At 41.2% G+C, this 17685-nt stretch overlaps 1 protein-coding gene and 1 long non-coding RNA gene across 6 annotated transcripts in view; one reads left to right on the top strand and one right to left on the bottom strand.

Moving 5' to 3' along the window:
• LOC147311955 (nck-associated protein 5-like) overlaps window positions 1–17685 on the top strand; it is a 108956-nt gene that overhangs the window by 65795 nt on the left and 25476 nt on the right. For all 5 annotated transcript variants that reach the window (XM_086265744.1, XM_086265745.1, XM_086265746.1 and 2 more), the window contains exons 8-9: window positions 13222–13401; window positions 13516–16361. In XM_086265744.1, the coding sequence (XP_086121870.1) occupies window positions 13222–13401; window positions 13516–16361 (3026 nt within the window). The remainder of the gene's footprint in view (window positions 1–13221; window positions 13402–13515; window positions 16362–17685) is intronic.
• Window positions 6908–11619, bottom strand: LOC147311957 (uncharacterized). Its single transcript, XR_015125433.1, has 4 exons — window positions 9253–11619; window positions 8724–8876; window positions 8275–8362; window positions 6908–7688 (listed from the first exon to the last, which is right to left on the bottom strand). It is a non-coding gene; the product is annotated as an uncharacterized LOC147311957 (long non-coding RNA).

A 17685-nucleotide genomic window follows, 5' to 3' on the forward strand; every position in this document is an offset into this window, starting at 1 on the left:
TTTCAATCACTAAGGCAAATTTTTCCGTTCAGGAATTCAAGCTAATTACTGTAATTTCTTAATAAAAAAAATAATAATCTGCTTTTTTGGGGGGAAAACATTAAATTTGAAAATTCATGCATAACAACAATAATTATATTTTGGCATTAAAAATATCATTAGGATTAAAAAGCGTTCACATACTGGTGGATTAACCGTTACAGAAACATTAATGGTTTTGGTGATTACAATACTGTTAATTGAGGGCAGCTGTGGCATAACCCATACACTGATGGTGGTCTAGTGTATTTATTAAACACATTGGATAAGTTGTTTCAGTCATTAGGACAAAAACTCCAAATGTTAACAGCTCAGTTTTTTCACCATCAATCGTTTAGAAAAATTATTTATAAGAAAATGTGCTTCAAGAAAACAAAACTAAAATAATGGATTTTCTGAGACTCTATAAAGACATATCCAGAGAACTTCTGAAGTTCTGTCCTCTTTTATGAACTTTTTAACATGGCAAGTATTTGTTTGCAGCGTCTGTTCTGTCGTGGTCAAAAGGAAGTTGCCTTCTTCTTTGTCAGATTTTTTTTCCAGAGTGGGAAAACCATCTGAAAACATGAAGTGGAAAACCCATTTCCACAGCCCTCGAGTTTGCCCTTGACTTGAAGCCGAGCGCCGCTCTGATTGAGGGTTTTGTTAAACTGCATCACTTGTGTCAAATCTCAGATACCCCTCGACATACTGACTGTAATTAGTTTCCAGATTAATCCGCACGCGGCCAAATGTGGCTTTCTTCCACACTGTTCTCAAAGTAAAGGCTATAGCTCGGATAATCAAATAATAGGTGAATATCAATGAAAAGACCAAATCACATTGGTCCCCAGCTCCCCCATGCAATTATTTCCTATTCACATTAATTATTGCTAACAGATTACACTAATGACTTCGAGAGGAAGCTGGCCTCGGCGGCTCTCCAAACGATCGATGCCGTTTTAAATAGGGTCACAGCACTTGAACCTTTGGGCCTTCTGACTGAAAACGGCATCTGCAGTATGCCAGCGATTCGAGTGCCAGCCGGGCTACGTAACAGACTTCCACACAAGATCCTTCACAAATAAGATAACCCGCCAGCCATGAAATTTAAGTCAAACTGGGGTCTTCCATAGTAGATGATATCATCTTATCTACGTAGTTTATTTACAGTGAAAGGCAAAAAAACCTTTGGGTAACTCTGGTACCCAGAGTCCATATTTTAACCTGCTTAACTGTCATAATACATTTATAACTCATGAACTTTGTGGCGAGCCAAAGCAAAGAATGCATAATTCTATAATGTTTGACATCTAGTCTTGGCAACCGGGAATTGGGCCATCAAGACCTCCTCCGCCCCTGACTGCCATTCAATGCACACTAAATCGAAAACCCATGGTTCCTCCTATGGGTGGTGGGCCTACAGGAGGCTGTGCCTGTGGTGAAGCCTGACCACCTTAGCTCAGGGGGCCCTGATGCTCTGGGTAGTGATCGAAAGAATGTGACTGAAGATAATGTCAGTCTTCGGTAGTAATGACTCAGAAGAAGAGGATCAAAATTCAGAATGCATTAGGAAGACTAAAAGTTCAAAGTTCAGACCTTTAATCCAGGGCAAGGTCATACAGCACGGACGAGAGGTGAAGTCCAAAAACAGGAAAAAAGGGCAGACACATGGAAGGTAACTCGGACAGTCAAGAAACTAGAATAGACGCGAAGAAAAACAAGAAAACACAGGACGTTTTAACTAAAGAGAGCACTTATCCGGTTGTTCAGTGATGACGCGACGAATCCTACTTCCGGGCCTAAAGTAGTCTGCGTTTAATATGGCTTTTGTGTTGTTAACATGTTTAATGTTATGTATTTTCTTCTATTTGGTCTCAAAAAGCTCCTAAAACAGTCAGTGATCACTGTTGACCTCCCTCGGCTTTTATTACCACTAATCATTTATTTAAGCTCAGTTTTTAAAACCTTAGGAAGTACTACAGCCCAGCCCATGCAGCAGTATATGAATGACTAACCTCGTATTGTGGATGGATTATCTCAGTTGTTCTCCTGGCTGAAGTTTGGTCCTTTTACAGCATCCTGCCATGCGATTACATTTGTTTCTAACCACTGAGAACACTCACGTTAAGTTTTATCGAGTGGAAAAAAAGTTAGCTTGTTTATATTATGCTAACATAGCTGTGTCGCTAGCGGTTACGTAGCACATCATTATATACCAGCTAGCCCAACTTCAGTAACCCTACAAACGTCACTGCTGTTTAGTTTTCTGTCTTCATTTATGCTGGAAGTGATAACAGAGCTGTACGTTTTAATTTGTTTCCAAAACCCCGCAGTCAGGACATGCTATATTGTATTTAGATAGAAGCTAGTGAGCTAACTCCCTGCTAACTTCTAACTCCGTTAAATGTCATAAATTCCGTTTTCATGGATGCCTGGATGTTAAACTCAATTGTTACACCTGGTAGAGCAGAACGCTGATCATTTTATTAAAGATGAAAGACTTTAGACAGTTTTTCAACTCTCAGTAATGCCACAGTGATCGTTTGATATATGGACCTGCAGCAGAGTTTAGACCCAGACACGGCTAGTGACGTCAGACTGAACAATCGGATAGGACATAAAAACGGGATACACAAGTCTTGTTAGACAGCCCCTTTTTAAAGACCTACAAAGCCCACCTCATGAGGTTGAATGGAGATCTGGTTCATATTGTTCACTGAAAAGGTGTGTGTGTGTGTGTGTGTGTGTGTGTGTGTGTGTGTGTGTGTGTGTGTGTGTGTGTGTGTGTGTGTGTGTGTTATCTTTGTGAGGACCGAAATCTACATTCTACTATACTTGTGAGAACCAACTGTCATTTGTGAGGACACACAATTGGTCCTCACAAGTTTGAAGGCCTTTTTGAGGCTTAAAATGTGGTTTTAGTGTCAGGGTTACAATTAGGTTATGGTTAGGTATTAGGGTAAGGGTTAGGCGTTCATTTTTAATGGTTAGGGTTAGGGTAAGGGGCTAGGGAAACCATTATGTCAATGAAGGTCCTCACTAAGATAGCTGAACGGGGCTGTGTGTGTGTGTGTGTGTGTACTGTAGATGTACTGCTTCCTCAGAGTTGTTATGAAGGGCAGGGATAGCTCAGTAGGTGAGTGAATGTTGTAAATGCAGACAGGAATTTCCCCACGGGATCAATAACGTATACATTATTATTAATATTATGAAGGGGGAAGCTTTCCAGGCAGGCCAAAAATACGCTTAATTCTGCAAAGTGGCGGACGCATCTCAGTGAGGCTTTAATCCGGCCAGTTCTTGCAAAATTTGTTTTCTTGAACCTAACCTTGTCATACCCGAATCTAACAGCAAGTAAAAATAACATCAAAAAAGTGCAAAACACAGCAGACACAAACCAGATGCAGAAAGCTGCAGCAGTTTGACAAACGTAATTAACTGATTCCGCAGGAAAGAGGACAGACTGGACATCCATCAGTATCTTTAAATATGGAAAACACTACACTCTGAATCTGTCATGAATCGCTGTGCGGCAGGCAGGAGTCGGACCCAAAATGCAAGACTCACAGACTCAGGGGATGAACTCAAAAATCACAGCTTTATTTGCTGGTAGGACAAACTAAACTAAACTGGGAAACAACAAACTAAGAACTCACAGAGAGACACAGGGAGATCCACACAGCATGAGGGACGACACGACACTGACTCAGAGAAACACAGGGTTTAAATACACTGGGGAGTAACGAGGGGAATGAGACACAGAAGGAGGGAACACCTGGGAGCAGTGTTGGGAAGGTTACTTTTAAAATGTATTCCATTACAGAATACAGAATACATGCCCCAAAATGTATTCTGTAACGTATTCCGTTACGTTACTCAATGACAGTAACGTATTCTGAATACTTTGGATTACTTAATATATTATCATGCTTTTTACAACAACGTGAATGTACTATTGCTGTGTGATTTATTACTATTACTGAAGGTCCGCGCGACTCCGAACTGTAGTAAAGGGACCTCTGACTAATACGGCGGGGTCCCTGTCGGCTCGTAGCCGAAAAATAGCTTTACTTTGTTGTCTGGGTCAACTTTTCTTGCGAGAGACAGAGAGAGGCGTTGAAAGACTGCTCCAACGGAACTTATTGTTTTCGGAGGAAAACACGAACACAGTGTACAGTCGAGTCTTAATAGCTTACTTACAACTGGGCTCGTCGGGCTCTCTTCTTGGCTGAAGTGGTTATTATTATATTTACATGCTTCCAGCTCCCGTTTTTGCTCGATGACAACTCGTACCTTTCCACTCCCCTTTTTCTCCCTCCTCGCGCTCACAGACACATAACGTGTATGGCAGTCCATTCTCCCTGCAACACGGACTACACTGCCCATGATGCCACATTCTTTAGAGCTATGCTTGTAGCATTCTGCCTGTTAGCTTAGCATAACAACAACAACAACGAAAAGGCACTCTCTCACCCAGGAAACACACAGTCGCAGAGAGAGAGAGAGAGCGTCGCCATGTAACCATGGCAACCGTAACGCTGCCGCCTGGAACAACAGAACGTAGCTGTCAAACAAAACCCAAACAGTCCTGACCCTCGACTATATGAAACAGGAAAGTACCGCAGTGTAATCCATTTATTTCAACAAAGTAACTGTATTCTGAATACCACATTTTTAAACGGTAACTGTAACGGAATACAGTTACTCATATTTTGTATTTTAAATACGTAACGGCGGTACATGTATTCCGTTACTCCCCAACACTGCCTGGGAGAAATCAGGACTGACGAGACAAGCAAAGCAGGACACATTCACATAAGACACGGACCTTCAAAGTAAAACAGGAAGGATCACAGAGACGCGAACTTGACACAGTGGAGACAGCAACTAAGAAACACAGAGACATAAACCATAAGGCAGAGGACTCTAAGAACTGAAAGACACAGAGGGGAACTCAAACATGCAGACACAGAGGGGACACAGAGAAACATGAAGGGCAAGGGATCGAAACTAGAAACCATAGAATAACTCACACAAGTACGATAATACAAACATCACAAAGAACTAAAAACGCTGAGTCAGAAGACCCAGGACCGTGACAGTATCAGTAAACCAATCATTCAAAAGTTGCCCGTTATTACAAGAAACTGGGGATTTTACTCCAAAATAAATTGCGTGATAAAATATTCAGTTTCTATTAAAGCTTTCAAAACTTTCCTTCAAACCATGTCTATCTCTCTTAACCTTTAATACAAGCATTTTGCATTAGCTGGAGACTTTTTAGGGAAAATGCTCTGTGAAATTTTCTTTCTACAAAATTGCATTTTTGTCCTTGCGACAAACATTCATCACGCAGGCACATCTGGCACAGGCACAAAACTTGCTTTCAGAAATATCACCAAAGGACTCATATCAAGAGTGATATGAGTCAGTGGAATAATGTGAATGTTGATTTTGGTTCATTTTCTAGCTTTTTAGCCCTCACAGGGGCATCATCTTCATCTAACAGTCATTTGTCTTTATGCAGCTGAAATATAAATGAACAGCAGAGACACCAAGAGGCTCTTGGCACAGTTAATAGCCTCCCTTTGTGTCAGAATAGAGGCATTGTTTTAAAATGTCTCATTCAGCAGCTCTCACAGAGATCATGGTGCACCTGTGAGACTAGAGAAAGATGAAAACACTCAGCGTTTTTAAACAGGAGCCATCTGACCGCAGGAGTAGAAAATGTCATCCCATTCTTCAATTAGCCTTTGGATGGAAAGAGACAGCGGTGTATCCAGCATATTGATTCTTTTAAGGACTGTGACGGAGACAAATGGAGAGCGAAGGGCCGTCCAAGAAACACATAATGTCACGAATTAGGTGGATGAACACGTACTGTGTTCACCAGTGTGAATCAGAGGATGAGCTTATAACACCCAGCAGTTGGCGACCTGCTGAGGGTTGGGTTCGGGGTTGAGTTTAAGTTTAATCACACTGACAGTTTTTAGAAGATCTTACCTTTCAAATGAATGCTTACACTTTCATTTCCACATTACAGTGTGGCGAGGCATGGTTTGTCAATTAGCTCATCATGCCTCCCCTATTAAACGTGCCGGGACCTAAGGAGTGTTGTTGTTGTACACTGAAAAAAATATGTTGTTGGATTTACTTAATTCAATGGTGGACATTTGTTGCACACAGATGTTTTGCTTTGGCAGCAACTTAAACAATTGAGTTAAATTAACACAATTTATTCATGTTCAATAAACCTGTGCAATTTGTGTTGATAAAATGTGACTTAAACATGTTTTGATGAAGTAATTTGAGCTCTTGAAATATTTTAATCCTTCACAATTTTCTCACTTTATCCCAACACCATTCAATAACTTTTACCCAATACTACTTGGTCACTTAAATACTACATGTTATCTTCAAATTACATTTTGCTATTATATTCTAGTATCAAATACACAATTTTCAAATGGAGGCCTTATAACAGATTATATTGTCCTCTTCCAAGATGGTTGCTGGCATCCACCAGTAACCTTTCAAAACAAAATGTCTAATTTCACTGCATTGACAGTAGGTAAAGAATTAAACTGACATTACTCCACTACTGAATCTACATAAATCAACAGTTAAATAATGTCAGTTCTTCCGTGTTCTCTGGAATCAATCACAGCAAAGAAATTAGACTCTTTCTTTTGAAAAATGTTGGGAAAGAACAAATCAAAACATTCTATTTAAGGCCTCTGACGTCAAGATTCAGTTAAACAACAATTATAACTAAACAATTTGAGGTAATGTTAGTTTCCATTAACATTAAATTAGGTTACTGAATTGGCAAACACCTTCCTATTAACATTACCCATTTTACCCCAATAACTAAAGAAATTAGCACTTGCAGGTCAAAACCTTTATTCAAGAGATGCAAAAATAACATTGATACAGTGACTGTCAAAAATTACAGCACTGATCATACTGTGACATCTTGGTTCAAAACAGCACACTTAGAAATATTCAACGTTCCTTACTTCAACTGAATGAAACTGAAAATACCATTTCACACGGCCCATATGGGATATTTAGACTGCATAACTGTTCATGCTACATCTCTTCACTAGTAAAAGAAAGAAAAAATACAAAGAGAAATTTAAAAATGCTGCCAAACAGAGAACTTGTACAGAGCAAAAGGAAAAACAAACAACAACAACAACAACAAAAAAACGGCTCGTCCTCATGGCAGTTGCAGTGTATATAAAAATGAACCCTGCGATCTGTTCCTGGAATTGAGCTTCAAAAATGCAGCAGAACAAGTGTGAGATTTAAATGTCCTCTCACCTAGAGCTGGTCACCTCACATGCATAACAGTGAGCTTTCGTTGCAGGAGCAGTTTTGTCTTAGTTGTGAACTTTTCTTGAGAGCTGAGTTGCTTCCAACTCCATTACCACCCTTTGAATCACCTCAAAAGTGTAGCAGAGTTGTGATGGGTAACTCATATTGAAGGAATAAAAAAGGTCCAAACAGCATGGCTACTGCAAAGGTCACGTTATCCAGATCTTGAAGAACTACTATACCCTCGATGATGATGCCAACATCAGAAAAGTCATTGCCTGGTGCATCCTCTGGAGACAGATGTTCATTGTGGTTTTCTCAATCTGTGCAGTGGCCTCAGTCAAGTCCTGGTTAAACACAAAACATTTTTTTAAGATTCCCTTTTAAACTCATCTCTTTTGAATCTACCAGTTCTAATGTTAGAGTAATTTAAACCAATGCAAGCAACATAGTAAATAGCTATAGCCAAAGAGTGGCCTGCCATGCTGCCATTCATGGTCTAACAGAGTTTCTAAGAGAGGGTGAAAAACATAATAATTTCAAATGCTTTACATTAGTTTTTGTTAGAAAGACACCGGCCCATCAGAAATCCAGGTTTTGTCACTCAGAAGATGTTAGAATTTAGACTTTCAGCCCCACAATTTGGTTAGCTGTTGGTCTTTTTTTTTTTTTCAAACAAAAGCTAATGTAAATATTGGTGGGATTTTCCTTTGTTCACTAGAATGACAAATTTAAAGTTTTTTCACACTGATGTGACCCCTAATACAGGGGTGGGGCCTCAAGGGCCGGTGGCCGAGTTCACTACCAGGCCTCATGTGAACTTCAAATTATTAAAGAGGACTACTGGTCCTAACCAGTCCAATGAGGATCAAGTGGATAACTGAATGCATTTTTAAATGTTGCAAAGCCACAATCTACTCATAAAACACTCACCATGAACTCCTGCACCAAGATGTTGCAATTGTCTTTCACACAGATGCGGAGCACTTTGATGAGACTCCCTTTGAGCATTAATGTCATCCTAAAGTATTATAACAAAGAAAACAGAGATTTGTGAACTTTTCAGTAGCACAGAAGAAAATGATCCCAGACAAAAACTTAAACCAGTCAACATGCAACACCAGCATCTACAAAGCAATATCAAAAGTTCCTGTTTGACATCAACTTTATGGATATATAGTTTCCAGAACATTTATTTTTTTAAAAAGATCAATTTTTCTCAGTGGGCCAGTAAATGCATGACGAAAATTATGGCATCCTTTCGGTGGAATCAGTACTCACAGGTAATAGTTGACTGTTTCAATGGATGCAGCATAAAAATCTTTTACTGACCTAATGCAATACATATACACTTTGTAGTTAAAGAATTTTAAAGTTCTTACTGTCATCATGGCAGCTACATCCTTTAGCTTTGTGCCCTGTTCCCCCGATCACTTTGCAAACACTTTCAGCAGACTGTCAGAGAGAAACTCAGCTCCGTCAGAAACCTTGACTGTAAAGGCATGGTTGGGATGCACTGGAATGCTGCATTTCATCTGAAATGACATAAAATTATTTTGAAATAACAGCAGGCACTGTGCTTGGTTAATAATCAGTAATGTTTTGTTGAATAAAAACTGTGTTTCCAGATCTTATGGGATTAAAAAAATCGAAAGATGTTTATTTCTGATTTGCAACCCAAGAACCCACAAGTTACAACCTCATTTTAGTTCAAGTGTGCATTAATGTGAGTCCAGTAATCACCTTTCTGACAATACATACAGGTATAAGTTAAACCTATGGCAGATTTTGGATTTCTCAGTTGTATTAATAGGGTGGTCTATTTGAGTATGCATGCACCTAATAATTATAAAAAACCTATTATAATTAAGTTACAGAAACCTTAAGCGAAAATAGAATATACTTTCTTACCATAACACCTTGAACCCACAATCCATCAGCTGACTCCTGGTGAAATGCAGAATAGATGTGGTCTCTCAATGTGCATCAACAAAAACAAAAACAAAAACAAAAGGACAGCAGGTGAGGGCAGGAGGGGTAGGGATGTAAGCTAGCATAATACCGCTGATGATATTAGCTAAAGCTGTTCAATGTCCAAAATCTCACTAACACCACGGTGCAGTAAATACACAATGTAACTGAAGAGTCAGTTGACAAATCTATTCACACAGAAAACCAAATTATGTTATGAGTGCCTCGCAATTAGGTTTAATGTGATATTACGGCTCTTGTGCCAAAAACAAATTCAAATGAAAAAGCGCCAATTCTTTGACAACAGATAAAACAGCAAATAAGCTAACGGCTCTTTTTTAGCATGTTACATGGCGGCACTTTAGACGTTTAACTACATTTGGCTGAAATATGGTAAACATTAATTCAAAAAATCAAGACATACCAAAAAACGTAGAGTTGGCTTGACTTGACTGAGATGGATGCATTTTTTAAACCACGATCCAAAGCCCGCGAGATGAAATCACGCGTGGTTTCACGAGATTTAACGTTGCTATCTTATTGACTTACTTCACCTGAACATGATATGAACAATTTAATACACCCTTTCTGCATATCATGTAGTTTTTACACTATATAGTTACATTTATCTTTAAAACATGAGGCAATTGTGTTAAATACATGCAAGATGCTTACATAAATCCAAGAGATGGCCAGTCCCTTTTTTTCAGTGTAGTATAGTGGATCGCAGGTTGTAACGTTGGGTTGTGTTGTGTGGTTGAGAAGAGGCGGCAAAACACCTAGCAGGCTAGGCGGAAGGATACACACCCACGCTGGTATCAGTAATCCACGGTGGTTCTTTAATACGCACTCTTCAGCAACCGTATAAAAGCCCGGCTGAACGGCTGCGGCTCAACAACAAAAATGCCCAGCGTTCATACAACCCAAGCGCTGCAAACAAAACAAAAAAAAGGGTCTGGAAAAGAAAACATAAGTCCCTCTCTCGTAAAGCACGAGCGTGAAGGCACGTGTCCCCACAATCACAGAGAGAGAGAGCAGTGGCACAAACTGATGACACCATCAACCCTCGACTTGGGTGTCTTAAAGGGACACCACACCATAGTGGCTGTTACATATTCCCCCCGGGTTAAACAAAGGCTGCCCTCAGCCGGACCCAGGTGACCCTCCTCCCGCTACCCCCTTTCACTACACATAACTACTTTAGGTAGTAAGCAGGTCGTGGAGGAATTGTTACACACCTGTACAGCATTGGTACAGTCCAGACTTAACCAGCCTCCATACATGGTCAGCAGGATAAGAAGTTAAAACCAAAACAGGGAAATGTACAGTGCAATATTGACAAACTGGCATACATGACAGTGTCCCACATGGTGAATGTCCATTTAAATAAATGTTAAAGAAAGAAAATAAACTTAGCATAGCCAGGACAATTACAGAATGAAATTCCCCTTTTCTTTCATTGCGTTTCTTCTACTTCACAAACTTGCAACAGACAGCATAATATGTGAAAACAGTACCAGAAAGTACTGTAGAAAACCCAAACAACAGTCATGTTACAACAGTAACCAACACGAAATACATAAGAAAAAAAATGCAAAGTCAGGAACTATGGCAAAGCTGCATCGAACCCACGCCCGGGAAACGCAGGTCCACGCACATCCAATGGAGCCACGACGAAGAGGCCAAACAGAGAACGGCGCCACAGTCCACAAACCATGCTGGAGCAGCTCCAGTCGTTGCCATGGAAATGCACCACCGCGACCCTTTGATCCTCCCGACGTCCTCGTCCAGGCCAGCCTGGTCCGTTCCCGCGAAACATGGCGGACAGCCACTTTGCCGCGTCGTACCTTTTTATGTACCAATCATCAGATGCTCGAAGATACTGCATACTGAGGTCCAAGAGAAGATGTTCGGGCGCCATTTTGTAACGTTGGGTTGTGTTGTGTGGTTGAGAAGAGGCGGCAAAACACCTAGCAGGCTAGGCGGAAGGATACACACCCACGCTGGTATCAGTAATCCACGGTGGTTCTTTAATACGCACTCTTCAGCAACCGTATAAAAGCCCGGCTGAACGGCTGCGGCTCAACAACAAAAATGCCCAGCGTTCATACAACCCAAGCGCTGCAAACAAAACAAAAAAAAGGGTCTGGAAAAGAAAACATAAGTCCCTCTCTCGTTAAGCACGAGCGTGAAGGCACGTGTCCCCACAATCACAGAGAGAGAGAGCAGTGGCACAAACTGATGACACCATCAACCCTCGACTTGGGTGTCTTAAAGGGACACCACACCATAGTGGCTGTTACAAGGTGAAAAGCTACAGCCGTGAGTTGTAAATACGACAACCTGGAATTAATAAAGGGTGTTAAAGTGCAGTATGTGGTTGGATCTGTCATTCCCGTTACAGTTTTCCTTTAAAACATCCAAAAGGTAAGCTTTTAAACAGGAAAAATTCCATGACTGTTATCTCAACCCAAACCTATAACTGTAGATGGATCACAGGTGAACTGATAGTTGTTAGGAGGTTAACATCAAATTTTAGCTGCAAATGAATTGAATATATGAATAACTGACCAGCTGCCTCACCAGCTAGTCTTCCATACCACGATTGGACTCCAACTCTCTGATCTTGGATGCATTTTACAATCGATGTCTTTGTCTGTCATTTGGGCTCTCTGAGCTCTCTGAGCCCAAATGAACCAGTTCCAGTCAGAGTGCTAGAACCTCACAATAAAGCAAGACAGGACAGGAGGCTCACTGGAGAAGCAGCTGAATGTTAAAGAGTATGGACAAAAGAAGGAAGCCACGTACACGTTATATACCCCTTTGGAGATATAACAGCTCCACTCTTTTAGAAAAGCTGTCTACAAGTTTTTGGAGTGTGTCTGTGGGAATTTTCGCTCTTCTCAAAGATGTTTGACAGGTCAGCCCCGGAACAACAACCCTACAGGATTCATGCTTCATATAGGATTCAATGTTTTGTCCATATAGTGCATGAGGGATCACCCCAGTGCTGAACCCAGGAACTGGCAAACCATTCCAGGTCCCTTTTAGACTTTTTTCAGGTTCCCCGGGCAATGTGCCAGCTGTGGTATGAAAAAAGGGGGGATATGGGTGATATTTGTGGGTTAATTTTATGATGTTTGCAATTATTTTATTATGACAGTATATGTTTTCCGTTGTTGACTTATTATAAGTCTCTTTTGAAAAACTGAATTGGGAGTAACTACTGTCTATACTGGTGGGCGTTGCAGCTTTTGTTGACAGTCTTTTGTATCAGGTAATGGTGGTGAGGAAGCAACAGTGCCTGTACTACCAGACACCCAACAAAGACAGTGTGTATACTTTTAACAATTGGAGTACTTTTCTTAGTTTGACTTTTTTCTTCAGATTTGGCCAAACTGATCTGTCCTGTAAATGAGGTGCAGTAAAGGCCCTCCATTTGTGCTTTCACCACTCAGCCATACCCCACATGTACAATGAATTTTTCACCGGAGCAGTTGTCTCTTTATTGTGTTTTTAAGGTGCTTATTGTAAATCGCTGTGCTTTAAACCTTTAAAATCAACCTATCAGCGGAATTTGAAGAAACCATCCCTATGGCTTTATATGCCATAGGGACATATAAAGCCATAGGGACATATAAAGCCATACATCTAGTATGCTTTGTGTTGAAAAAGTACGACCAAGCTGCACGTTTGTGTAATACCAGTTTGCACCACACAATGTTGAAGTGTGCCAGTGTGAACTTTATTTCAATGAACTTTAAGTCATTATGAGCACATTCTTATTTACAATGGTGAAATGATAGGTAAAGAAAAGTACAAAATAGCAGCACACATCAGAAAATATTCTAGCACACCCACTAGAAAAATACTACCTTTAAATTAACTGCAAGATATCTTCTTTTTCAGGAGGTCCAAAGGAATGGAAAAGCAGGAATTCCTGCAGGAAGGTGGCCCAGCCTGCTGAGTCTAACGTGCCCACGCAGCAGTGGCAGCGGCAGTGGCAGTGAGCTTTCACTCTCCAGCGCTTGCAGTGAATATTCCAGTGGCTCCCACACTTGGGCAGAGGGACGTGGCTACTCAAAGCAGGTTGGTATCATTCACCTTCCATCCATCTTCTTTTTTGTTTGAAAAAAATGTAATTTGCAAAAGCTAATTATGAATGCTATTTCAGTAATTGCAAATATATCTTTTAATACATAGTGTGCCTCAAGCCGAGACAAAAGGATGAGTACTGGTTCAGTATCCAGCAATCACTCCGCTGCTCTGGAGCACACAGACCTGGGATGGAAGGAAGGTCACATTTTGAAAGGCCTGAAACGTCTTCAAATGTCCAACTCCAAGGGGACTTCCTCCCTTCCATCTGTACCACACTGCAAAGACTGTATGACCTCAAACGAGGGTATATACTCACTTGGTGTCAAGTTTGCCCAGCGAGGGACTACAGCCAAGCAAGTAGCCCCTACAAGTAAACCTTTCAAAGCAGAAACAAGGATTTCCATTGTAGACTCTGATGATGCGGATGACGAATTGCCTAAAGTACCAAACAGCGAATCCAGTGACCTGCCAGCAAAAGAACTTCTAAGCTTGGACAAGTTGGAGGTCACTCAGGAATTTGAAGTAGATCCTGTGAAACTTTCAGGGAACTCTGGTCTGTTTCCTTCACCTGTCACAGACAACTTCTTATTTCTGGAGGGCCCCACAGTTAAACCTGGTGTGAGCCCAACTGATAGCCTTACACATCTGGAGGAAATGAAGATAGATTCACTAGAAAAACATAAAGGTGTAAAGTTGAGTGACAGAAACAATAACCAGGAAAGATCCACTGACCGTAAATCCAGGCTTGATTATGTCAAAGGACAACAGGGAAGAGCGTCCTCCAAACAAGTGGAAGTGGGAACAGGTGATGTTGGCTCATCAGTTCAACATACTGTACCAAGAGCTCTGTGCTGCATGAATGAAGCCAGGCAGCGCAGCTCCTCAATGGAAGTTCCTCATCGCAGAGACCCAATAAGTCAAGCCGGCGGTGACCACCAGGACTATTCCGCCTCAGAATCTCCTCAGAGGAAACCAAAACCTCAACTCTGTGACTCAGCAAGAAAGGCTTTTATTTTGCGGAGCAAGAGTGCAGATGGAGGACCAGAGCAACAAAAGCACACACATTCTCCTCTACATCAAAAGCTTATCAAGGGTCAAAGGCCCAAAGGACAGCCCAGCCCTAACCCTACAGGGAGCAGTGCCCCTAGCAAAAGGACAAATTTAAATAAAGCCCATGGTTCAACCAAGAGCACATTATCTAAAACTGAGAAAGATGAGGATAATTCAGCATCATCAAGTTCCAAGTCTCTTGAGAAGATGCAAAAGTGCTCACCTCTTGTTTCTCCCGTGAAACATTCAAAGATATTTAAGTCTACAGGGGTCAGTGATGGCTTAAAGAGTCCCACAAAATCACAAATAGCCAGACTTCAGTCAAGCAATGACTCTTCAGAAGATGGTATCTATGACAACTTACCATGCTCTCCACGAAAACAACGACGTCAGGACCATGACTGTGACTCAGAACTCAGATCCCTATCCCCGCCGCGACCCCCAGGTCGAACTACTTCTCTTCTTCTCAGACCTAGTAGTGACAGCTTTCCCAAAGATCAAACATCTCCAGGGCAGGCTCAAAGTTCAATGACTGGCCCAACCAAGTTGCATATGCATCAGGTTTCTTCAGTCGTACAACCTCAACAATCCAGTGCAATACTAGATGGTCAACATGCAGCCCCACAAATGGGTGCTGAAGGTAAAATGTACCACACCCATTCATCTATGATACCTCCTGTTGTAGTTCAAGAATCACAATCAGCTTCAGAATCTGTCCGGTTATCTACAGACAGAGCTACCATCAGCTATATTGAAAATGGCGTTCCCTCTGTATTGCCAAATCAGAGCGTCTTGCAAAGATCCCAACAGAGTGTCAGTGAGCCAAAGCTCTCGGAAGTCTTACCACCAGCATATTCTAATGCATACTACCATCCACAGACTTCCTCTTCAAGAGCCGTAAAAAGGACTCTTCCTGTAAATGCCAAATCTCACGAGGCAATCGCTGGACAAGAAGCAAATACCTTCCTCATTTTCGGAAGGCAAAACAAGGACGATACGAACCCTTCTGGAAAAAGCATCCAAACCTTTCAGACTTTCACGTGTGACCCCCAGACAATACATGAATCCAGCACTCATGATAACACCCGCAGAAAGATTGAGACCCGGTGCAACTCGCTAGATTCTGAGCCTTCTGTCCAACCTGTTGTGTCAGACAGTGGTGTAATGCTAGACTGGGGATTTGACGAGGAAGGCTGGCTGTTCAAACGGTCTGTATCTGTTTCTACTAGACCTCCTCTTAAACCAGTGCTGGGCATGAATGGGGCCAAAGCTCGTAGTCAGAGCTTTGGTGCACGCTATATGGACAGACCAAGCTTCAACAGATCTGGAAAGGTCCGCACACAGATCAAAACACACTCAGGGAGCTCCTTGAACTCTCTTGGTGATGTCCTCCCAGGAAGTATGAGCTGCTCCAGTAGCTACCACTGTCCAATGAATCGATCCCTCTTAAACAACTTTTTGATTGAAGAGGGACTAGCAGTTCCTTTACATCTGGGGTCCTCCAGTGAAAGACTCCAAAGTCTCAAACTCCAGCGTGAGCAGGCTAGGCGACTTCAGATAGAGCAACAGTTTTCGAGCGCCTTCGGGGAGCCAGTTTCTGAAGAGCCTGAGAGACAAAGCACCATAACTACAATTGAAGAGAAAGTGATGCTCGGCATAGAGGAGAACTTGCACAAGTCTCAGGAACAAGAGCGAACCAGTGAGGTGAAGCAAAAATCTGGATCAAGCTTAGCAAGTTGGTTCGGCTTTCGTAAGAGTAAGCTTCCTGCTCCCAGCAAAAAGGTTGATCCACCAAAAGGAAAAGACGACAAGAGGGAGCAAAAGATCTCATCGCTTCTGGGCGGAAAGCAGACAAAGTCTGACAAGAAGAGAGACAGAAGAAAAAGTGATGGAAAAGACTGGTAAGAAAGCTGGTAAATCAGTGATAAAGGTCATGTTTTTCAGGTTTCCCACATGTCACAAAATCATAAAAATGGAAATTATCTTAGCTTTCCAATAAATCTGCTGTAGGTAACATGCATTTTCCCACCTCAATTGATAAGCATTTTTTGTTAACAAGCAGTGATCAGTGATAGAGAATGTGAGGCTTCATGTCGACAGCCATATACCTGCTTTGGTGTTTGTGATTGCACAGACTAGTCCACAGAGACTTTGCCCTTTAGGCAGACTTCAAAGAAATATAACAGGAATGGCTTATCTTGTCATAATGAAGAAAAAGCCCTGCCTTTCTCTTTCAGGCTGAAATATTTTTGTTCCTATAGTAGTTTAATAAGATATGGCTAAGATCATGTTTTAGCATCCATCTACAAAAAGTCTTCTTAAAAATATCTCTCAGTATTGTTTTTTCCCCCTTAATTTGTGTTGCCCTCACACTTTATTATTAATAACTGGAGTACAATTATTCTGAAATTCTAATGTTACTAAATTACCAGACTCTCTATGTCTGCACATTCTAAATACAATTTTAACTCATGTGCTGGAGTAACACACACACACACACAAAATTAAGGAGGAGTGTGCAGCTCTCCGTACAGACTCACCAGCTGAATGCTGAATGAATTGTTATCACTACGATGGCCCTGAGGGGTCAAACACTCTCCAGCTTAACAAAAGCAAAAACACCAGCAAACAGAACACTGTAGTTTTCCTTGCTGGTGTTTTGTTAAGTTGCAGTGTGTATATAACAGATGTTTCATTTCAGCTGTCCACAGTAAAGATCTGACACTCAATAAAACAATGAGCTGCCACACATGTGCAGCAGGGAGTTGATGACCAACCTTGCTGAAAAGATATTAATCAATTCAAGCTTTGCAAAACTGCCTGAGCTGGACGTTAGAAATATGTCTGTTGTTGTTGTTGTTGAGGTTTACATCAATAAGGATGCTGAATAATATACAAAGTGAATCAAAATAGGTGTATTTTGCTTTATTTTGTATAGTAGTACATTAGTATTAAAAGAAGTATACGAAAAACCATTGTCACATTTTTTCACTTAAATTCAACCATATACACAAAAGCATTCATTTTGATCTTTAAATTGGTGCAGAGACCCCGTTTTGACTCTTCTCTGCTTAATAAACTAATTACTGTACTTTTGAGATCTTCACTGCCTCTCACAGTTTCATATATACAATTGATTCATAGCTTTCCTGATTCAGATGACACGGGTCATTTTTTATCAAATGGTCAGACACATTTATGAGCCTCCTTAGCCCTGAGACCTGT

This window comes from Aulonocara sp. 'chitande type north' Nkhata Bay, linkage group LG16, assembly GCF_057382095.1.
Source record: "Aulonocara sp. 'chitande type north' Nkhata Bay isolate Kocher_YH1m ecotype deep benthic linkage group LG16, A_spYH_male_GT1.1, whole genome shotgun sequence".
Classification (NCBI taxonomy): domain Eukaryota; kingdom Metazoa; phylum Chordata; class Actinopteri; order Cichliformes; family Cichlidae; genus Aulonocara; species Aulonocara sp. 'chitande type north' Nkhata Bay.